Source organism: Rhinoderma darwinii, chromosome 13, assembly GCF_050947455.1.
Source record: "Rhinoderma darwinii isolate aRhiDar2 chromosome 13, aRhiDar2.hap1, whole genome shotgun sequence".
Lineage (NCBI taxonomy): Eukaryota > Metazoa > Chordata > Amphibia > Anura > Rhinodermatidae > Rhinoderma > Rhinoderma darwinii.
The window spans coordinates 16604251-16628118 of record NC_134699.1 but is presented as its reverse complement, the minus strand read 5'-3'; the positions used below and the strand labels follow the sequence as shown (position 1 = coordinate 16628118).

The following is a 23868-nucleotide window of genomic DNA, read 5'->3' as shown; positions in this document are numbered from 1 at the left end:
TGGGAAGTACAAAAAAGTAACTTTTAGTAAGTTTTTCTCAAGTTTTCGCAGCACAATTCTCCGACACAACCGCTCTGAACAACTGTCCAACGCCAACAGAGAAGTTCAGGGTGGGTGCGGCAGGATGTGGGGTCTGGGGCAGGAAATGATGTATGCAATCGCTGCTATTGGTTAGAAGTCACTGACTAACCAATAGCAGCGATCGTCAGGGTGGGACCACTGCAATTGGTCCCGGAGTATTGAGCTGTGATAGCCTGCTGTCGAGAACAGCAGGTATCACAGCTGAAACACGCGCCGGGATTAAATGGCGCCGCGTTTACTCAGGTCAGTACTATTACTGAGCTGAGCGCGAACAATGTGCTCAGCGCGACGTAACAGTACTGAGCTGAGCGGGAAGGGGTTAATGAACAAATATATCAGAGTTACATGCAGGGATGATGATCTTTTCTCTCCCACAACATCCATTATGTCCAGAGGAAAGCGTGTTTCCTCATCAGTATAACAAGGGTTAATATTAATAACACTTTGGAGCTCTCCGTTGTGGTCTTTATTCTTTGGAGGCATTTCTTGAAAATGGTGACATCACGAGTTGTCTATACTAGACAGACAGACATTCATATTGGAGCCAGGGATCTGTTCTGCCACACACATACATACACACGCGCGCGCGCACACACACATGCGCAGCACTCCATAGTTAAAGTGCCCCCTTATTTTTTTACTTGATTAACCTCGGTGCAGCGTTTCAGCTCCTTGCTCTAGATCCTTTGTCAGGGAGCTGAAACGTTGCACCGAAGGTAATAAAGTACCCCCTTATTTTTTCACTTGTACTACAGAGTGCTGCCTTTCTCTTTGGTTATACAAACGGGATGAGGATCTGTTCCCCAGGGCCTGCAACCACAAGTTGCCTGTGCTTCTGGACTTTTGGATATATATTTGTACTGACATATGGTTTGCACTATTCGGTATTCAGTGGAGCACCCAATTGCAGTGGATAAAGTCCAGCAATCTATTTAGAAATACATATATAAAGATTATATGCAATGGGGGCTACACACTGTATAGTCCAAATAAAACTTCAACACACTGTCTGCAGGAGAAGTTCATCACCAATATCAAGGAGGTTAGATGTAGTAGATGAACACACCAGAAGAAGCTGGACAAGGTGAAACCCAGGAGAGGCTTGACGTGCAACGTGGAGATTTTAAATATTTATGAGCGCTTTTTACTTTGTCACTGAGTATATGGAATAAAGTACCAAAAGATTTTATCCAACGCTGCAGTCTGCGCTGTTTGTCTGCTTTTATCCTTTGCTTGAAGGCTGGGAGACCCTGCAGTAGAAACACCAGGTGTGTTCTGATATATTTCATCTATTACATCTAACCTCCATGATAATGGTGAGGAACTTTTTCCTGGAGACAGTGTGTTGAATTTTTCTGTACTATGCGGTATGGAGCCCCATTGCATATCATTATATATATATATATATATATATATATATATATACACACACACAATAATAAAAAAAGATGCATGATACTTACAAATGCAAAACACAAGATGCTACCTTTTATATTTAAATATAGTTGTATACATTTTTATTGAGTATCCGCACATCAGCTAACGTTGTATGAACCGGAGCAATGTGTTGGAAGCTTTAAATACCAAGAGGACCATTGTGCAACAAGGCACATCCCTCATATTCCACCAATGCCATTCTTTACTCTTTGATATAAAATTGGACTTCCAATGCTTAGGTATAGTGCTACATGCAGTAAGCAGAAGCGTGTTGTTTTTTGTTTTTTTTCATGGGAGGCAATGATACAGGAAAGGACAAAACACCATACATTTAGCAATATTTGATCAGGGACCATGAATGCAAGGGGGCATTGCTTGTTTACTTGCAGTAGTTTTTCTAGGCTGCTTCAGGCATGGCAATATTACAAATCACAATTGTCACACTCAACAGTTGTGTTAGATCACATCATGTTACTGCTGATAAGATTATGGAGGTTGCATAAAATAGTACGTGTACAAGCTGTTTCATGCACCTGCGATTTCACAACCACAAAAAGTCTGTGGAATATTTTTGCGATCCAACATTTTTTTTCATCGTGTACACATACTATTCCGAATATAAGCGGTATATATTATTAAATATCAAACCGAATTTACAAGGAATATGGTTTTGCATCTGTCTGTGTGGGATCACAGGTTCAGATTGTTAGCTTCACTGTGAATGGATTAATGTTAAAGTATAAACTAAAATGATAGATTAGTAGCAAACACACAACTGTATCTGTGTGAACTGTATCAAAGGGCTTGGGTAAATCATCCACAGCTGACAAGAGATTCTGGTTTATCAGTTTTCCCTGTAGATTTGCGTGTGGTTATAGGAGCCTGGTTACTAAAGAGCAATGGAAAACTCGATCCATAGGGACCCTTTACTCAAGAAGCTTCTCCCTGATGATTTTCTTCTCCACTATACGACTGTGATTTTGACTTCTTGGAGCAAATATCTTGGTTGGGATGGGAACAGTGATCAGATATTGTTCTTGAAACATTCTGCAGGATGAAATAAGCAAAGACCTGTCACTTAGTTTGCATAATTTCAGTATAATTCACTAATGGTATTCACATGAGCATGCTGTTTAATTATTCTGATTTGACATGTATAATCCGAATCACTGAGCAGAATTAAGTTGTCCCCATAGACGTCACACTTATCCATATCATTCAATCAATCATCATTCCAATATAAGGAATTACACCTTGGGAAACACAGAGAGAACAGCTACTTACCGTGAAATACTCCCTTTATCCAGGTCAAATTGGATTTTCAAGACTTCGTGCACAGAGCAGGTATATTTTATAAAGTGCGTAGTTCAGACTGTCTGAATCCAGGCACCAGCGTAGCTCTGATGGAAGTCTTGCAATTATATGGGACTAACTTTTTGAGAGGGTGCTGTAGGCAAGTTTTATAAAGGAACACAAATACTGGTTGTTGGTGGGGTGCAGGGTAACACGGGCATAACAAAATGCCCCTCTTTATGCTGGTGGTCCATCCTGCTCCTGTATTATGTGCCAGTAATGATTCCTAAGGGCTACAGCGATAGTGGCAAAGAATAGATGCGTTTCTTCATTCTGCAGAACCGTCATTTACGGCTTGTTACCTTCATGACTATTGTACAAGAACTATACAGTAAGGAGCCTATAAACTGCTCCCTAGAGAGGATCTTCCTGTACCTTTGAATATGACCTGGAGGCTAGATCAGGTCAAACAGACGTTTTCCAGTTCTCAGAGTTAGAGCACCATCTAGATAGATCCATGCATTTCTTGCCTTTCAAGGTACAGAGCAACACTTTGTGTTCAGTGTTTCTACAGAGCATTGTGCTTTATGCTAAGCAATAACCAAATTCTAAATTGTCAGGAAGCAGAGTTTTAAAACTGTAGTGTATACCGAAGGGCAAGCTGAAGAAAAAAAAATCTGACTTTATGCTTGCTCTTAAATGAAAATCGAGGTCTAGTGGCTTTCTTTGAGATTACTCCTAGTTTGTTTATGAAATAGGGAAGTTAGACCTCATGCACACAACCGTAGCCATGTCCACGGCCGTGTTTTGCGGGTTGGCCGGCCACAGATTGTCGCCCACAAATCACGGGCCGTGCACATGGCCGCATCCATTATTTTCTATGGGCCTGGACTGCAGAACACGGCCATAATAAGACATGTCCGTTCTTTCTGCAGTCCAGGCATGGACCGTGGAAACCACGGTCGTGTGCATGGGCCCATAGAAATTAATAGGGCCGCAATTCTCCCGTGGATTTTCGGGGGAATTGCGGCCGCAAAAGCACATTCATGTTCATGGGGCCTTAGATGGAGTTGTAGTGTGAATTGCAATGTTAGCATTGTATGGTATATGGGGCAGATACTGTATATAAAAAGAGTGTGAAGCCAGACATATACATAATTACTTTCCGCAGAAGCTTAGCTCTGAGAGTTTAACGCAGCTCATACATTATCTTGTCACTTGGGTTTCCTGTACTGTGAAGAGAGAAAGGGCAATTTGCTCCAGTTTTCTGTCGCACACATGCAAGAACACTGCAATTTATCGTAGTCTTGAGACTTACCATGTAGTAAATTTGGTGTAATTTGTCAACAGGATAAGAAATAAGTACTCTCCATATTGTAGATTTAAAAATATAAAGCAAAGAACATGGGTAAGCAAAGATGGAAGAGGCAGATGTAAATGATACACTAGACAACCAGGAGCTTCATCAGGACGGGTGAAGACTTTGGTATAAAAAGTAAGTTCAGTTTAAAGTTTAGTTTGGCTAGGGGTTCCACAACGATGGGTCCTTGCCATCGAGTTACAGTAAAATCATACTACTGTCACTATCAGCAACATCAATGTTTCCATATGAGGCATTGGAAAGAATGGAGGCTCAGGGATTCGTACTCTTGCCCTGCAGCAATAGGATCCTGTGTTTGACTGCAATTTTTAGAAAATTCAATGCAGATCTTCTACTTGGTCAGTGTCGAGTCATGGTAACAGCAGCTTATAGACAACACCTTATCCTATAGAAGTGTCTGGTAAAAAATAGTCAACATTTTTTCAGCTTTGTTTGATCAGGAGATGCTGCATTGACTGTAGTCTCAACAACCCCTGTAATTGCCTTCCAACAGGTACACCTAAGGGAACGTGTAATATTTTATACAACTGATTGTCTAGTATTAGACACAGGACTATCTATTTTATTTTCTCTTAGAACAGAATATATTGAGAAAATAGTGTGATGGTTAACGTCTCCAATTTTGCCTTGAACTAGTTTTGGCAAGTCTTGCTGCAGGGTTTTAGGCTGGTTGACTATTTCTCTTTGAACATTACTTAATTGTTGTTGAGGAACTGGCCAAGACCACTAGTTCTAAGCACAATACTCTTCTAAATAGTTTCCACAAACATTTTTGTAAGTGTTGTGTGTTTTTTTTGTTTTTTGGGGGGGGGGGGGGTATTGTCATTTAGAGTGGTGGGCAGCACCATCTGCTGAATTCCCCGATAAGAAAAACCTTATGAACACAGGAATAACAGTGTACCTGAACTATGAATGTCACATGGAAATATAACACTTCACAGAAACAGGTGTATAGCAGGTTATGGTGCTCTGATTGTTTCTTTACCTATTGGCTTGTAAGTAGTGAATACACTTGTGTACAACTCATATGGAAAGGAGTAACAGCATCACCCTGGCACCATTTATTTCTTATGCCACATAGATTATGCGCATCTTTATATAAGATGTGACATGGAAAATTAATGGTGCTGTGAACCTCTCTAGAACCTGTTCAAACACATTTTAATAAACCATATTCATGATGTCAGAAAGTACAGCAGTATGGACTATATTTAGTAGAATGTGCATAAATACAGCATGAACCCTTTCCAGAGAAGTGGTTTACTTGGCTGAACTGTATAGTCGCTTTCCAGTTTACTAAACAGAAGACAAATCCTGTGTAGGTGAGAACGAGCTTGTCTTTCATAAAAGGGAGGAACACTGACAGAATATTAGACCCGGTTCACACGGAGTACTTTGAAGAGCTTTTTGGAGCGGAAACCGCTCGACAAAAACCAGCTGAAAATGCCTCCCATTGATTTCAATGGGAGGAGGGGGCGGTTTTCTCCCACGAGTGGTAAAACCACCTCACGGGAGAAAGGCACATGCCCTATCTTCACGCGTTTACACCTCTGACCTCCCATTGACATCAATGGGAGGCAGAGAGCGCATTTTCGCTGAGTTTTTTGCACGTAGCACTTAATGGGCGTGAGCGAAAACACAGCAAACGACATGCAGGAAGGACAAAATCTGCCTCAAAGTTCCAAACGGAATTTTGAGGCAGAATTTCTCCTGCAAAAAATTGTCAATAGTAATGAAGTTAATATATTCAGGTGGGTCCCTTACATCCACTCCGATAACAGGCAGGCACCAGCTGCTTTTATAGGGTGCCAGTGTGCCCCTGTCCAGCTGCATTGGTTGCACAAATGGTATGTCCACCCCTGTCCAAAAAAAATTGCTGGACACAATCCTAGCCCTCATACACACGGCCATACCAGTGAATACAAGCGCAGACTGCCACCCTCATTATCGGCCAGAGCGCCCATACTTTATATGGGCGCACGGTCGGCAAAAAGCAAAAAAAGAGGACATGTCCTATCTTTTGCGGAGGCTTTCTATGACCCGGACACCTTCCTGCAAATATACAGGAAGGTGTAAATAGACATGAATGGGTCCATAATTATGGACGAAATCTATGGTAGTGAGCATGGGGCATTAAGTGTCTGGATTTAAGGCCTTTCAAAAGCAAGACAACCTTTCCCCAACATGGTAGTCCTTTAGGTGCTCTTTGTTCTGATAACCAATGGTTCGTTCGTAATGGGGACTGCTCTATAATATCCATACAACCAGCAAAATTGTATCTGCAGTTAGGTACTAGAATACACGGTGTAAGTCAGGATCAGTACAAGATAAGTAATTGTGTGTTTAGGTATACTCTATATCAGACAGACAAATGGTCTTTTTAAAGCATAGGTTAACCTTTTTGAATAACTAAAAACACGACATCTGAAATGCACTCCTTTGCACAGTAAAACAGAGGCTCATGGAAGTAAATATTTTGATTATTCTTGCCCATCTTCACTATAATTCATTTTAAGTTTGATCCACACTTAGCCCCTTAATGACCAAGCTATTTTTTATGTTTTTCCATAGTCTCATTCCAAGAACTATAACTTTTTATTTTTGAGTCGACTTAGTTGTATATGGTCTTGTTTTTTGCTGGAAATGTGTTTAATAGCACCATTTTGGGGTACATATAATTTATTGATGTACTTTTATTTGGAGGTTAATAGAAAAAAAATTAGCAATTTCACCACACTTTTTTTGCATCCTAAATTTACACAGTTCACCCTGTGGTGTAAATAACTTTATTCAGCGGGTTGTTACAATTGCAATGATACAAAATTTATATCGATTTTGTATGTTTTACTACTTTTACACAGTAAAAACACTTTTCCAAATTATTTGTTTGTGTCTCCATATTTGAAAAACCATAACTTTTATTTTTCCGCCAATGCAGCTGTAAGATGGCTGTTTATTTTTTGCGGGACGGCTTGTAGTTTTTATTGGTACCATTTTGGAGTACATGTGACTGATTTTTTTTTTTTTAAGATTCACAGAACAGCAATTTTTGCATTGTATTTTATACAGCGTTCCGCTGAGTGGGTTAAATAATGTAATAACTTTAGTTAGTGTCGTTCTGGACGTGGCAATACCAGGTGTGTAACTTTGTAAGGGGAGGAAAAAAAAAAAAGTGGGTTTTTAATTTTTTCCACTTCATTTATTAACTTTGTTCAACTTTTTCTTTACCAGTTCTTCTAGGGGACTTCACTATGCAATCGTCCGATTGCTACTATAATACACTGCAATGCTTTTGTATTGCAGTGTATTATGCCTGTCACTGTAAAACAGACAGGAATCTGCTAGGTCATGCCTCTGGCATGGCCTAGCAGGCCATAACTAGAGGGAGACCTGGGGGCCTTAATTAGGCCCCCCAGCTGCCATAGAAGACACAGACACCCGGCGATCTTATGTGGGATGAGCAGGAGCTCCCGCACTCTCCAAAACCATTCAGATGAAGCACTCGCTATTGAGCACCGCATCTGAAGGGTTAAAATGAGAGAGATCGATACTAATCTCGCCTGTTCGAGCAGGGATGCCCCCAGCCCTCAGCTACCTATGGCAGCTGAGAGCAGGGAGTTGAACGGCTCCCTGCTCTGTTTATTTTGATGCAGCGGCGTAAAAAGGCTATTGCATCGGAATAAAGCCCGTTAGTGTTTATGACAGCTTCTATAGGGTGGTCACTAATGGGTTAAAGCATAAATATGGTCCTGTATAACTTTTTCGCGGGTAGGTCTATGAGCTTAGTCCCCCATTAATCACTAGACTAAAACCTGAATGGGCATGGTGCTCAACCCTTCATAGTAGCTTGAAGGTATTTCAGCTAAAAAAAATGAAAAAGAAAAGCCACCATGTCAATGTCAGGAAGCCCATAGATCTAAACTGTAATGGGAATGGGTAAGAGCCGGTTGCTACATTCTCCGTCTACACAAAATGTCAGGAGTTATCAAAAAATGATTGCATTTGTTTTCCTAACCGGACTTAAAAGGTTTCATTGTATTTACTTATATAGCACCAACATATTCCACAGCGCTGTACAAAAGGTCCACACTTACGGTCCCCATTGGGGCTCACAATCCAGGTTCCCTATCAGTATGTTTTTGGAGTGAATACGCTTAGGTTTTGTTGTGTGTGTATTTATCAGAGAGTAGCAAGTAACGCCAAAAATGTGTTATTTTTTAAAAAATAAATATTTTTTAAAAAATAAACACATTTTTGGCAAGTTCCGTGAGTAACTGATTTGCTCATTTAGCTGAAGCATGTGTTTTATATAGTAGCATAGGATTTGGTTGTAAAGATAGCATCTGTCTGCTCATCATTACAGATCACTGGAATTGTTGGCCACTTGTTCCTACTGTGTTCATTATAAGAGTTGGCACTGAATACTACCCCTGACCCAATTAAATGTCAGCTACACACTTCTATTACTATTAGAGAGCTCCTATGAACCCCCCAATGACAGACAGTCCACTTAATCACTTGCAAGGATCTCTCCATCACAGATGTCAGGACAGATGGGTTCATATCTCCCTCAGGCTGGGCTCCAAAGTTTTTAAAGAAAAATGAAAGGAAAAAATAAATAAATAAAGTGTAGAATACATGGCTAGAATGTCACACTAGTCACAGTGGAAGCCATTATTTTACTTCTGAGACATTAAGGCTTGAGCTACAAAACAAGTTCCAGTTCAATTGGTAGGTGGTAAGTCATGAATATTGATTTAGTCAAATATGAAGGCAACTAATACTGTAAATAATTCAAACTGGCAAAAGGGTTACGGTTTCACTTACAATATTTATTGCTCCCATTGATGGAGAGATCCAACATGATCATACCCTCAATAAAAGAATTTAAATTTTACAAAGTTACCCTAAACCTCCCTTTCCGTCAGCACCTGTGTAAAAGTTCATCCTCTAAATTTTGGTTTTGAAGGCGCTAGTGGATTGATCTTTGAAGGATGAAGTTCTTTGCATAGTCAACAAGATTTCCCAAGATGGAATTCACACACTGAGTGTCCCCAAATTTCAGAACACTGGCAATGGCTCCTCTACCAACCTAGTTGTAGGTGCTCCAAGTTATTTTAGCTCCAGTTCAGAAGATGATTTCTTTACCCTACGTTTTGTTTTTGAGAACTTGACACCCAACACAATGGTGGTGAGAACCAGGATTATACCAAGTGCCAAGAGGACCCAGGCCCCTGCTGATGCTTGCCCATTGCTCAACGACATTCCCAAGAAGTCGACATTGGTGGATGTGGATGTGGCTGGTGCCTCAGGGTTCATAGCTGGAATGAGGAAATCATAATGGTTGATTTATAATAAAAGTGAACCATCCATCGTACAGGAGTATGGTTCCAAGTGGGAATATGGAATAAAGTGTACATCATGGGCAGACTTTGAATAATATGCCGACATTTCAATAAATTATAGATCTTACCAAGCATGCCCTGGTGCTGGGCTTATTCAACTTTGATGGATTTATGAGTGTATTCCCACCAAACTCCCCACACACACGCAATAGTATAGTCCCACATTAATATTTCCATGTTATGCCCTACATCCATTCAGAATATATATATTTTGACTTGTGCCTAGAATGCTCCCCAACACTGGCATTGTTTGGAGCATGTACTTCTAGAAGCTTTTTCTGGGGAATAGTCTAAGAAATCTGGGCCACTATCTTTCTGCATAGTACCCTCACCTGGACTCCAGTTGTACTCCGGCCAACCAAGGATTTCATTATTCTTTAAATTTTGTTCATCCAACCATTTGATCAATGGTGTAAAGTATTCAACGAGGGGTTGAGCAGACATGCTAGTATTTCCAGTGATAGCTTTCATGACTTCAGGCCAAGCCTTGCTATTACCCAGCTTCATGGCATCTCTGCAGACAGGAGACAGTAACAGCAATTCAAGTAGGGTCAAGAAGTTTAAAAATATATACATTTATACATTGAGCTGTAATTAATTTTTGTGTATGAAGTAAGAAGTCTATGTGTCTCACCCAAGTAGTTTTCCAGCCTCTTTGGATTGGTAGATGTCACATTTATGAAGGGCTTCAGTCTGACCTGCAGCTTTGCATAAAGCCTTATGGAACTGGAACTGAATTACAAAACTGATGAAGTACCTTAAAGCAAGAAATGTAAAGAAAATTATTTTTAAAGGATGATCAGTTCTACAAGATACAGACAGGCTCTGTTCACATAAGTTTCATGGCTTCCATTCTCAATGAAGCCATAAAATAAGATGGTGACAAATTTATCAGATAGTCTGTAAGGTTTCTATTGGGGTCCTGGTACTTTTTCTCAGCGAGAAAAGCACTGCAGACTACACTACGCTATCAAAATGAACCACTGACAAGAAACTATCAGTGTGAACCAAAACTTAATGAAACATCCGGTGGCAATTCGGTAAAAGGGATTTTTTTTTTTTAACCAGTGTAACACTAGGTAAAAGGATTAAACTGGTATCAAAACTCACTTTACCCCATTATAGTTAGCCAGGTACAGCTATGGGACATCATTTCTGGACTTCAGCGTTATAGAAGCAGTTACAATGTGGAGAGCGGTATTAATAACTAACATACGATGTCCACTTGTTACTTATGTTTACTTAGGAACATCCCTTGAAACATCTTATAAAGTGATGACATATTGGTAGGTTATGCCATCACTTTATCTGTGGGTGTATGACCTCCACAATCCTGAGGGGGGAGAAAAAAAAAAAAAAAAAAAAAAAAAAAAGGGCTGCCGCACAGCTGTGGCTACTTCATTTTTCACGGTGGCGCGCCGGCCACCCTCTGTGCACAGAACTGCAACGTAGCCCCATTTTAGTGAATCTTGCGTGCTCCAGTTCCCTGCACAGTTGGATGGCTGGGAGACCTGCTGTGAAGGGAAAACTAAGGTGACTCAGTGCTGCAACTCCTTCATTCCCAGCATCGTGGGGTTTCAGATGTTGGACCCCCATTAATAAATTGATGGCATATTCTAGAGAGGTGTCATAACTTTCTAAGATGGGGATAACCCTTTAATAGGCTTCACCAAATCAACATGTTTTGAAGCATCTCAAATTACAGCAGAACACGCTCCTGTGACATAGTACTGAAGAAACACCAAACCTAGACATTTAAAGTTAAAAAGGGGATAAGCATCCCTGCAGCGTTTGCCAGTCTGCAGGTTCCTGAAACAAAGTCTTTTAGAAATCCTGCAGAGATCACAGGAATTAACTGCCTGCAAGGCTGAGCTAAATGATACTTGTGTCCTACTGCAGCCAGTTGTCTTACAGCCAGACAGGAGTGTAAGGTGAATGAGGGCAGATCTGGCCGATCTCCTTGGACCCACACAGGTTTATTTAAAAAGTAGAATGAAATGAGATTGAGGAATTACTGGTGGTTATTTTTCGTACATTTTGTATGTATAGCGTTCCTATAATCCTGTCTAGTTACCTGATGTATGGAACATTGGCTGGGATGTGAAACTTTGCTCCAGGATCAAAATCATCTTCAGATCGGAGAACTGGAGGACACAAGCCCTGATATTTCAGCCTAAAGTTAAATAATTAGCTTGGTTAGCCGTTAACATGAAACAGAATCTATTTACTCTTAAAAATCCATGTCAACTCAAAAGTGACATGTGAGTGATCATACTATTACATTTATCAAGTTCAGATTTACGAAAGAAACACAAAACTACCACCATCAGAATTGAATAGTTCACATGACAGCAGTGGAGGACAGAAAAGGTTTTATGATAAAATACATACACTAATTACACACTTCAGTTCTTATATATTAAGGCCTTAAAAAAAAGGAATTGACCTGAGGTTCCACCACTGCTGGGTATATTCTGAATCTGGGATTCTTCCATCAAACACTTTCCAACGCCACTGATCCATCAGGTACCCAAAGGGCAGGAAGGCTATTTTATCCAGGGCGATACTCATAAGGTAGTTGATGTCACTTTCTAAGAAAAAACAAACCAAAAAAAACAAACATAAAAATAAAAAAATTAGGAGCTCTGCCAGTATAGATAAATCACGTCAATAAATTGATGCTACTATGACCAACTTCTCAGATTTATGTTTTTTAAAGACCCTTTGGAGAGCGAAAAAAAAAATATATACAGCTGCCTGATTGGTTACTATGGAGAACTCCAATCTCCCTAAAACTCTCAGACTTCATAAGAGATTGTTTCAGTGTTTAGTGACATTTTCCAAAATGTTTTTTGGGGGGGGGGGTGCTTGAATGCTGCAGCCAGATGTTGGGGGTCTATAGTAATATGAAAAAGCCTACATACATGGCAATATTGTTTGGCTTTTTTCTATTAAAATGCAGCATGCTGTAGAGATGGCATGTTTTCAGCCATTTTTCCATAAGGTTCTCAACTTCAAGAACGTCTAGACCAACATTTATGCAAAGTTTTGAAATTAGAACCAGTGATTAAAATGTAATATTACCCTTCTATAAATCCCTCGTGAAGCTGCATTTTGAATATAGAATTCAGTTTTGGGCTTTACATTGTAAAAAGGATATAGGAGAACTGGAGAGAGTACAAAGGCGGGCGAATAGATTAAATGGAATGAGACGTGTTGCTTACAATGAAAGGCTAGAAAAAAAAAATAAAAAAAAATGATGTCAATACAGAGAACTAGCACATAAGCTGTTCCTTCCAAGGACCAGGGGACATTCATTGCATGTGGAGGACGACATTTCAGACATCAATATAGGAAAGGGTTCTTTACAGTTAGAGTAGTCAAACTATAGAATGTCCTACCCCAAGGAGGGGTAGTAAAGGCAGCATTTTAAAAAAGTGGTTAGATGATTTACTGACTAATGGCATTGAAGGTTGTAATAAAATCAAGCAATGACTAACTTGTCATTTATTGAGGTTGAAAAAAAAAACAAAAACAGGTCCATAAAGTTCAACCTACGTAACTATGTAAATGTATGCCACTAAAAAAAAATAACTACACTGCAGCCATTTTTTTTCCATGCATTTTAAAATGCAGTGAATTAGGCCTAAGAAAACAGTAGAAGTGTTAGATTATTAATAAAAAATACAAGTGTATGGGGGACCTTTTAGTAGTTAAACCTAGGTGTCCTTAAAAACCATTTGACAATCTAAAGTGCAGGGAGATTTCCTTTAAAAAGGACAAAATGTTTAAATCTGATTACTAAAAATCTTCAGATTGAGTTTTTCTAATATAAGGCAGTGCTTCAAAAACCCATCCTCAAAGAACCTCTACAGGCCATTTGTTGAGGATTTCTGATAGAGAAGATGTGCCATTTTAATTGATTCAGTGAAACCAATATCACCTGCGAATCAATAAGGCTGGGTTCACACACCCACAATAAAGTTTACAGTAAAATGTAGATTAATTTGCTCACCGTGTTAAAAAAAAAAAATCAAAAAAAAAATCTGCATTGGATTCTAGACATGCCGCGTATTTCAAAAGCCTGAGCATTCTATTGCAGAACAGTTCCAGATTTTTACACCGGTTTCATTCAATGCAGTGAGTGAGTGAAATCCACTGTTGTATCAGGACATGCACATTTATTAGTCATGGATTTGTAGGCCAGCTCAACATTTACACTCTGATCACCTATAGGTATATTTTCATGAGCAGATTGTGGCAGCAAAAACAAACCCAGAAAACCTGCTCATGTGAATACACCAAGAAAATCCTCAAAATAGCCTGTTGTGGTTCCTTGAGGACATGTCAGGGAAACACGGATGTAAAGCATGCAGAAATTTGAGGACCCCCTCCAATAGGAGGAAAACAACTCTTTAGGATCACAAGCAAGCCATGACAATCAGACATGATCCAAATGGAACTGGGCTCCACTGTATTACTGTCTAGCTCCCCATGCATAGTAATATACAACCCCCCCCCGCTCATCCCCATATTGTTTACACGTACCTGTGTTGTCCTCAAGTGTTTCTAAAAGGCCAATAGTGTGGAGATGTTTTGGTGTGGAAACAGACAGGGCCAACACGTCTCCGATAGCCTCATGGAAACCAGGATTCGCTCCTTCTCTGAATGTAACTGGTTGATCCTTGTACTGTAGGAAATACTGAACATGTCCCATCTCATGGTGTACAGTGATGAGGTCATCCATGTTGACTACTGTACACTGCTTGATTCTAAGTGAAAGAAAAACTACAATTTCGGCTTGCTTGTCACCAGTGGTTAACTACATTTCACTTTGCTTAAAAAAAAAAAAAACCTCAATTTTAGAAAAGGGCGCTGTATTTCTTTTGAATACACAGTCTATATCCAGAATCCATAACTGCCAGCAATTAACATGTAACACCCGAAGGAGTGTCAGATCACCGTTGCCTCAGTTAGAGAGCCCATTAGTTCTAATTCCGTAATCACAAGAAACATTTTGCCCAGTTTCGCTCTAAGAAGTCTTAGGTTTGATCTAGACCATGTATGAAAATGTTATCCCTTTAGTCTCCGACAGATTTGTTCTCTAATGAATTGCGGTTGTGTAATATACCTGATCAGAAGACTAGGTTCTATATACACTATATAATATATTCTATATTACACTAAATGAATAGCTATTAGATATAACGAATACAATGTAACATTAATAATAAATCAGAATTTACAAAGTACGTTGCCTCATTAACTTATGAGACCAGATATTGTCTTAGACAACCATTTTCAGAATTCGGCCCCTAGTGTGATCAGCTGATCGCCCCAAGTCCCTGCTCTCGGCAATCATGTGATTTTGCTAGAGAAGCTGTGGTCAGCCAGTAGTAGTACACGGCACCCATTCAAATGAATGGCTATACTTGTAATAAAGGGACATCTTGCATACAACAGAATGGGAGCAGTTAGAGCTAGAATCGAGAGCAGTTCTAAATAGAGTTCCCAAGTGGGGATCCCATCCCCATGATATCCATATGCCCTAATAGACTTTATAGACAGGGGGTGGTGTTCACGAGGTCTATAATAAACAAGCTGGAATTTGAAGTCTAGCAATTAATTTCAGCGTTTTCATAAAACTAGTAAAATAAAAAAAAATGATATGCATCTCTTCCTTTGCAACCACTTTTATTGCTCCAATGCAACTACTAAAAAACAAAAAAACAAAAAAAAAAGGAAAAAAAAGCTTTGCAAATACAGCACCTATGAGTCTTCATGGCTATAGACTTTGAACAAACCTTCTAACACCTGATCCTGCAATCATCCCTTACATATAGGTCAACTTTTTCTTGCCAACATTTATTCAATAGGTTAGCAAGATGTAGAGGACAGACGAAGGACAGCAGGTTTAACCCCTTAACGACCGGGCCATTTTGCACGTTAATGACTAAGGATTATTTTTTGCTTTTTCATGGGTGCATTCCAAGAGTCGTAACTTTTTTTATTCCGTCGACATAGCCGTATAAGGGCTTGTTTTTTGCAGGACGAGTTGTATTTTGTAACTGTACCATTTTTAGATGCTTATAATATATTGATTAACTTTTATTGACTATTTTAGGAGAGAATTGAAAATAAGCAGCTATTCCAGCATTGATTTTCACGTTATAAATTTACGCCGTTTACTATGCAGCGTAAATAACATGTTCACTTTATTCTATGGGTCAGCACCATTACGGCTCCCTCCCTCTGTCAAACACATTAGATGCCGCTGTCACTATTGACAGCGGCATTTAATGGGTTAAACTGCCGGAATCGGAGCGCACTTCGATTCCGGCAGTTGCAGCAGGAGCCAGGCTGTGTATAACAGCAGTGCTCCTGCCGCTGATCGCGTGGGTACAGTCTCAGTACCCGCGCCATCACAGGACGGATATATCAGTCCTCCTGCCCGAACTAGCAGCTGCTGACGGATATATCCGTCCTTCGGCGTTAAGGAGTTAAACTACACAGTGTTTGTTTATAGTCTGTATCCATGTAGCCTTTATTTACAAAGTTTTACAGTTTTTTTTATGTAGAGGCTTTGGTTCAATAAATAAAAAATATGGAACAAAAAATGGTTGCAATGTTGACCACCAAGCTCAATAGGTCTACTGGATTTAATGGACCGATCTGTACCTAAAGTCTTTCCGATTATAGAAATCCCAAGCAGATGCGTGACAAACTACATCTCTGTTAGAAGGCTTCTCAATCATGGATTTGCTCCAGAATTCAGCTGGCATGGGGAGAAGACCTAGAGACTGAAAGAAATGGTCTGATTCTTCAAACATCTTCTTGGCGTTCCAATTCTAGAAAGAGAAAAGACCATTTTTTTTTTTACACACATTTTCCCATCCAAGACATTATTGTCATATTCTGTGGCTATTTTGTGAGATACAGGTTCCAGCTCGGAGACTCACACCAGCTCATCCCACCTGGTAAGGCATGCCATGGATATGCCATAAATGTTTAAGGAACAGCCTTTTAAAGTGAATTAAATGGTTGTTTCAGCAAATAAATGAATTCATTGTATAAGGAAATTTTCTGCAAATTTCTTACATACATTAGTTCTTCAGTTTTATCAATTTGTTTTCTGTCATTGCACAGGACACTACTTCCTGAGGAGGTTGTCCTGGTCAGGCCTTATTACAAGAGGCAGCTCCGATAGCTGCACTGTAAGTCCTGCACCTGTATGATCACCAAGTAACTAGGATAGATCTATAAAACTTTAGATGTAAGGAATGAAGGACCCTGAACAATGACTGCAAACAGATCTTAAAAACCATGAGGAGTTAATACAAAGTATATTATAAAATTACACAACTTCATTATACAATGAATAAACTTCACTTGCCGAAACCCTAAATTAATCTAAGCCTTTTAATCCCTTCCCCCTGCTTGCATTCTGGGCCCTAATGGCCAAGCCATATTTTAAATTTTTCCATTGTCACATTCGTAGAGCTATAACTTTTTTATTTTTGCGTCGACATAGCTGTATAAGGTCTTGTTTTTTGCGGGACGACTTGTAGTTTTTATTGGTACCATTTGAGAGTAGATTACTTTTTATCAAATTTTTTTTAAGCCAGGATTAATAGAAAGCAATTTTTCCATTGTTTTTTATTTTATTGTTTACTGCGTTCACAGTGCGGGTTAAATAGCTTTATAGTCGGGGTCGTTACAGACGCGGCGATACCAAAGGTGTAACTTTTTTGCTTTATTGTTTTTTTTTTTTAATAGTAAAGCATTTGGTAAGGGGAAAAAGTGGCTTTCATTATTTTATTTTTTATTAACTTTATTCAACTTTATTTCACTTTTATACTATTCCCACTAGGGGACTTCACTATGCGATCCTCCGATCGCTATTATAATACACTGCAATACTTTTGTATTGCAGTGTATTACTGCCTGTCCGTTTAAAAGGGACAGGCATCTGCTAGGTCATGCCTCTCATGACCTAGCAGGCATTTACTACAGGCAAACCTGGGGGCCTTCATTAGGCCCCCGGCTGCCATCGGAGACAGACACTCGGCGATTTTATCGCCGGTTGTCGGTGGGATGAGAGGGAGCTCCCTCCCTCTCCAAAACCACTCAGATGCGGTGCACGCTATTCAGCACCGCATCTGAGGGGTTAAACGGGTGAGATCGATACGGATATCGATCTTACCCGGCAGAGCAGGGACGCCCCCAGCCCTCAGCTACCTCTGGCAGCTGAGAGCAGGGAGATTTGACAGCTCCCTGCTCGGTTTCCTTTATTCTAATGCAGCGCCGTGGAATGGCGGCGCTGTAGAATAAAGCCCATTAATGACCGCCATGAAAAGGCTAATTGGCGGTCATTAATGGGTTAAACTGGAACAAATGGCACATCTTTTCTTCTTTGGTCAGCCATAAAAACCTGCCTTTTTTGGCTCAACAGTGTGATCCGTATAGACCTCAGTTTCGATCCCTCTTTTTGTAGGGAGTCTGAGGGAACTTGACAGTAACAAAATGGTAGGAAAATCCGATCTTATATGCCATCTTGGATACTAGGTTCCAGCTGGTCATTCGACACTTCAGATTTCAGTTTTGAGTAAACTTTTGGCCACCTACCTTAGCGATCATTGCAGGGGTAGCATCAACCTGTGCTGCATTGGGATATGGGACAACAAGATCATATATGTTGGACCATGACTGTGCCCACATGTTACCTACAAAATAAAATATTTATGAATACAGTTCTAACCCAGTTGTGTGCATGTATTTGACAATCACCCAGTCTTTAAGTGGAGCTTTTAGGCCCCAGCCACATGACTGTAGTTCTCATCTGTAATTATGGATAAAATTGCGGATCCATTCATTTCTATAGGCTACAGACTCCTGTATACTTCAGGCTGGGTGTCCAGGCCATAGAAGTGATCTGCAAAATATAGAACATGTCCTATTCTTGTGCTCGATTGCGGCACAGACTCACCCAAAGTAGTTTATGGGCGCTTCCACAATTGTGGACGGCTACGGATGTGCATCCATATTTGCAGACAGTAAAAATCTTACGGTCGTGTGCACGAGGCCTTAAAGTTCAGTGCTGGACTCTAGTTAACTAGTAACCAATGATATTAGGGTACATCATACATTGAATACATCCCCCAGATAGTCATTTTTGGGTAAAAGCATCCTTAAATTTGTTAAATTGTACATTTGTCCACTGCTAAATTTAAATATGTAAACATAATAGTCCTCTCACCGAGCAGGTGGGCAGGAATAGGCCCCTTCAGATTAATTTTCTTGTCTCCATATTTCTTGTAGAGAGCCCGGCGCACATAGGCATGGAGTTTATGGTAGAGAGGCTGAAGCTCATGATAAAGCCTTTCAACATCAGTTTCCAAAGTTGGTGTCTCATACCAGGATCTCCAGTATGCTCCATTGTCCGCATGACCTAGGATAGAAAAAGTTGCGAGTTAAGAGGAAACTACCGATGTTGAACTGTGGTAAGAAAACCATGAACAGCATTTAATCTATCCAAATCTGCGCTATCCATGTTAAGATACCCATAAATACAGAATCAATCTATATACATAGCCATGAATGAAGTTCACTTAGACAAATTAATACAACTATTGAACAAAAATAGTATGCAGCAAGCTCCACCTAGTGGTGGCAGCAGGCAGACAAAATTGTATCATTTAACTCTAAGGCTGTGTGAAGGAACACAGGAGATTCGGAGCTTTATATTAGGAAATACAGCCTGGGACTTACACAAATACCGTAAAGTGAATTTAAAGCTTTTAAAACAAGAATCACTTACTATTCAGTTTTGCGGCCATGTTCCCCAGCGCCACATATTTTGTGTAATGACTGCGCATTGGTTTGCCAGAAGAATCTCTCCAGCCTTTCCAGGCAAACAGCAGCTCATCATAGTCTCTTGATTTGGCCATGAGTTCAGTGAGATCTTATAATATACAAAACGCGGTTAGGGGCCAGTTCTTAAAGCATCTAAATGCTGTGCAGCATTTTATTACATAGGCATATTTACAATTAGAGTATATTGGGTTAGAGCAAGTTTACTTGTATAATATTAACAGTCTTAAGCATAACACAGCTCATTACCTAAAGAGTAATGCACATTATGTAGTAGGGTGGGGCAAGCAATTACATTTTTTGTTTCTGGTTAGTTTTTATTTCCCAATTGTCTCTGCGTCTTCAGGATGCAGATACAGTTGAATCCAATGGTGAAGCATGGAGCAGTCAGCTCCCTGCTCCACCACTTACTGAGCAGCTCGTCATGGACAGGCGCGATGCAATGAGGTCATTGCGCCTGTCTGCACTGAGCTACACAGAGCATAGACCGGAGGAGCAAAGTGATCCCCTCCACTCATTGTGGAAACAGGGTAAGACGAGTGTTTAAAAACTTTGTTAAGCACTATTGGAGCATCAGACTGCGGGGGGCAGTGTCAAAGGGTATATTATGTACAGGCTCAGCAGATAATGGCATGGCATGCAAGTAAAAGGTAGCTTAAATAATTGTCCATTAATCGTAATCAAGGTTACATGTTCAAATAATTTATCTCGGTCATAATCGCCCAGCCCTATTATGTAGTTATATTTTTTCAATATATAGGGTTACTAGATTACAAAAGAATTGGTGGATAGAGATCTACACACAGACTTCTTGTTTAATACAAAATATCAAAATCCCTTACTCAATCCCTATAGTTGAGTTACTAAAGAGTAATGTAAGTAACTATAACACAATCTCACCTGGGTCAAGAGGCATACACTTGTCGTCTTTGCATACTTTAGCCTTGCTATAGATGGTTTCCATATCAGACACTAACTGGTTATACTGAAGTGAAAAAGAAAGTTTGTAAATCCCAAAGAAACTGACCTCTAAAGCCGCTCCTAAACTACAGTAATCAGTAAATTGCTTAAAAGACGCAGATTCCAAACCTGTCATTTTTATCTTCCTACTCACCTGCATTCCTCGCTGTAAGCCCACAAGTGATATAATGGAGTGGACTACGAAGATTCATCAGCATGCAGTGCACAGCCTGTTTGCAGGTTTACACCGGGGAAATGCTAGTGAGTGGGGGGATAGAAATTAGCATCTGAAGCTTTTTACTGACTACTGCTGTCTATGGGGGGGGGGGGGGGGGGGGTTCACAGGCGACAGATTCCCTTTAACTTGTTACGAGGAATGAGGACAACGCCATTTTAAATTAAAGCTGGTGCAGCGATAAGGTTTGTACTTTTTTTTAAAAAAAAATTAAAAAGGCAATTTTATGAAGACCTCATATCAAAACAATGGTACAAATACAAAGATATATTAACCGGAGTGGTATGCAGAATAGGCAATACAACAGTACCAAATACATAAAGGTCCATTACAAACAAAGAACAGATACATTTTCCCACATATTGACAGGGAGATCAGTTGCAGCGATAAGAGTTTGGCCGCGGTTCTGGTTTCTCTGATCTCTGGCAGCCACCATGGGTGAAGTGTAGGATTACATGCCAACCCTTTAAATGAATGGCCAACCATATAAAGCACGGACGGACAAGTAACGCTGGAGTGGGAGCCACACTTCCAGAACATCTTAAAAATACTGGCTAACAGGGAGGTCCTGATTGGGTGACCCCCTGCATCTGACATCCATATGCCCCAATAGGGGCTTCATATAAGAGACAACACTTTACCAATTGTACAATTAGTACCATTTTAGTGTTATATTTACTACATGCCTGTAACTTCATTGGTCTGCCCAAACTATTGTACTTTGAGCAGGGTATTTAGACAGGGCAAAAGCAGTGGACTGAGGGCTTGTCAACACGCTGCAGAATTTCTGCATTTTTCCCTAACAGAGCAAACACAGAAGAATACAGTAGCAGCAGAGTGGATGAGATTTAACAAATCTCATCCACATGCTGCGTAAAGATTCCGAGCAGAAACGGACCTGCGGTGTGTATTTTTCGTACTGCAGCATGTCAATTCCTACTGCAGAAAGTGGACAGAATTGCTGCGTTTTTTTCATAGGAGATGTCCCCATCTCCTAACATTGTGATAAACGCAGCAAAATACGTACCATTTTCTGCTGTAAAAACTGCAAGAAATGGTAAGTTCTTGCCGCAGCAGAATGTCTGCGTTTTTCAACAGAATTGCGGCAAAGATTTTCTGCAGCAGTGCCAGTGTGTGGACAAGCCCTAACACTGTTGGGCCTCTGTTAAAGAAAAGCTTAGCTGAAACTCTAGGAATAAAACCTGTGTTAAACGAAGGTTCACAACATAAAACTTCATAGAAACTTCATTTTTAGAAGCCTAACTAACTTCCTGTATAATTTACCCCCATTTGTCTGGTTGCTCTTGTGTACTTCTATATTTCAGACCACGTGTACAATATTAGTGCTCACCTCTTTCTGCTGATCTTCTGTCAAAGCAGCCTTATCAATATCACTGAGCTTCTTCAGTAGCCGCTGGGTCTCTGGGTTTTGGAAGTCGCTGTAATCAAAGTTCCTTGCCTGCCTTCCGTATTGTAAAGTATGATTAGACATTTCTAGGTTCTTCTCCAGCTGTAAAAACACAACAGCAGTTCAATCTTCTAATGTATCCAATATACTGTCATATATGAAGGCCGATCCTCCTTCCCCAATAGAGTAAACTTCCAAGACCTTCAGATACAAATTTAAGCTTCCTTTGACAGTTTTACAAAACGTATATTTAATATTTGTGTTACACCAAACCTGCACCCCCCCCCCCCCCCATATCAAAGTCCCAAAATAAAGTAACTTTATATAAAGGGTTTGAGCTCTTTGATAGGTACAGATCAAATGAAAACCACCCTTGTAACACTGCACAAAATGCCTTTAAATGAATACACTTTAAGATTCCTCACGTTTCCTTGCTGGTGCTATTTGGGTACCTTGCAACACCTGTTTATTTGTTTGCATAAAGGCGAGTGACAGCTGCAGAAACTGAGCAGTGCAATACAGTACATGTAGTTATTGAAATCGTCCATCATGACCATTGTCTGATTGACAGCCCATGAACACATTTCACTCACAGGCCCTCTTCCAATCAGTACTCCAGCTCCGCAAAACAGGGAGAAGAAAGTTTCTCACCACAAAGACTGCCAAGTAAGAGCTGGTCCTGGTATCCGCGCTATGCAGTAAGCTTGGTTCATGTACTGTAGCTATGCAGTCATCTTTGTTCTGATACCACGCTTGGGACTTGTACTTCATCTGTGCACCAAGTCTCGATCTGGTATCATATCTATGCAGTAAGCTTAGTTCTAGTACTTCACATACACTTTACTTTGTTCTGACGCAATAAGGGTAGGTATTAAGCTATTGCAACCGCTCTGTATTCATGGGGTGAGTGCAAGGGCTAAACATAAACTTGGTGTACTGCTGTACCATTGGGCACAACCCAATTAAATACCCTGCACATGCTTAGAGACAATCCAGTGATTTTTTTTGATTATTATTATTGCGGCCCCAGTTTGTAAAGTGCACCTGATAAAAAGGTAGGGGAGGTCATCGGCTTAACCGGGTGATTTGTTGCAGAAAATCCCTGGCTGCAATGTCACATGACCGCACGTTGACTGGACGATTCCTACAGAGTCTGCTGTGTGGACCAGAAGTCTCACTATGCATTCTTATGAGACTCAGAGCATCTACTAAGAATGTATAGCGAAAGACTACCGGTCCGCACAGCAGATGCTGTAGGAATCGGCTAGTCACAGGGACGTAATTGGACATGGCGGCAATAAACCGGAGGATGTAAGGAGGATGACCTGCCCTACCTTTACCGGCTGTACTTCAAAGGGAGGGCTGCAACAAACAAGTGATCACTGATTCTTAAAAATATGTAAAATCAGCCACAGAGTTTGACTTTAGATTAAATAAATACACAACACACACACACACACAACCACACACACAACCACTTTGACTATTAAGCGAAGCTGCCAGACTGAGAAATTCTCCTGAAAGTGTTTTTTTTATTGTTCTTGCTCCTCACCATAACTTTGTTGTTGTATTCTGTGATGTTTGTGTTATAGGCCCATGAAGCCTCGGTATACGCATTCCACACATCCTCTGCTGTACTGTTGTACGCACTTAAGAAATTGTCTGCATCCCTCTCATTAGCGTTCTTCTCTGAAATGAAAAAACATTGGATATTAGCGTTGATTAATATGGCCAACTGGACAAGTTGCTAAGGAATGGTTTAGTGGGCCATAAATGTGCTAACCATAGAATACAAGGC

The 23868-nt window shown here is 40.2% G+C and overlaps 2 protein-coding genes across 10 annotated transcripts in view; one reads left to right on the top strand and one right to left on the bottom strand.

Annotated features, from left to right (window-relative positions):
- Window positions 1-23868, top strand: part of CYB561 (cytochrome b561) — a 259428-nt gene that overhangs the window by 94956 nt on the left and 140604 nt on the right. For 5 of the 8 annotated variants that reach the window (XM_075845051.1, XM_075845050.1, XM_075845052.1 and 2 more), the window contains one exon: window positions 18916-19097. The exons of the other annotated variants lie outside the window; for them this stretch is intronic. The gene's annotated coding sequence lies outside the window, so the exon portion shown is untranslated. The remainder of the gene's footprint in view (window positions 1-18915; window positions 19098-23868) is intronic. 8 annotated transcript variants of the gene reach the window in all.
- ACE (angiotensin I converting enzyme) overlaps window positions 1548-23868 on the bottom strand; it is a 47390-nt gene continuing 25069 nt past the window's right edge. Inside the window, exons 13-25 of one of the 2 annotated variants that reach the window (XM_075845046.1) lie at window positions 23623-23759; window positions 22014-22172; window positions 20368-20452; window positions 19415-19558; window positions 18854-19045; window positions 18223-18320; window positions 16276-16445; window positions 14146-14369; window positions 12044-12188; window positions 11672-11770; window positions 10232-10354; window positions 9930-10111; window positions 1548-2565 (exon numbers count right to left, since the gene is read on the bottom strand). In XM_075845046.1, the coding sequence (XP_075701161.1) occupies window positions 2543-2565; window positions 9930-10111; window positions 10232-10354; window positions 11672-11770; window positions 12044-12188; window positions 14146-14369; window positions 16276-16445; window positions 18223-18320; window positions 18854-19045; window positions 19415-19558; window positions 20368-20452; window positions 22014-22172; window positions 23623-23759 (1781 nt within the window). In that variant the 3' untranslated portion in view covers window positions 1548-2542. Of the gene's footprint in view, window positions 2566-9003; window positions 9514-9929; window positions 10112-10231; window positions 10355-11671; window positions 11771-12043; window positions 12189-14145; window positions 14370-16275; window positions 16446-18222; window positions 18321-18853; window positions 19046-19414; window positions 19559-20367; window positions 20453-22013; window positions 22173-23622; window positions 23760-23868 lie in introns of those variants that run through there. The other variant, XM_075845045.1, reaches the window with a different exon arrangement.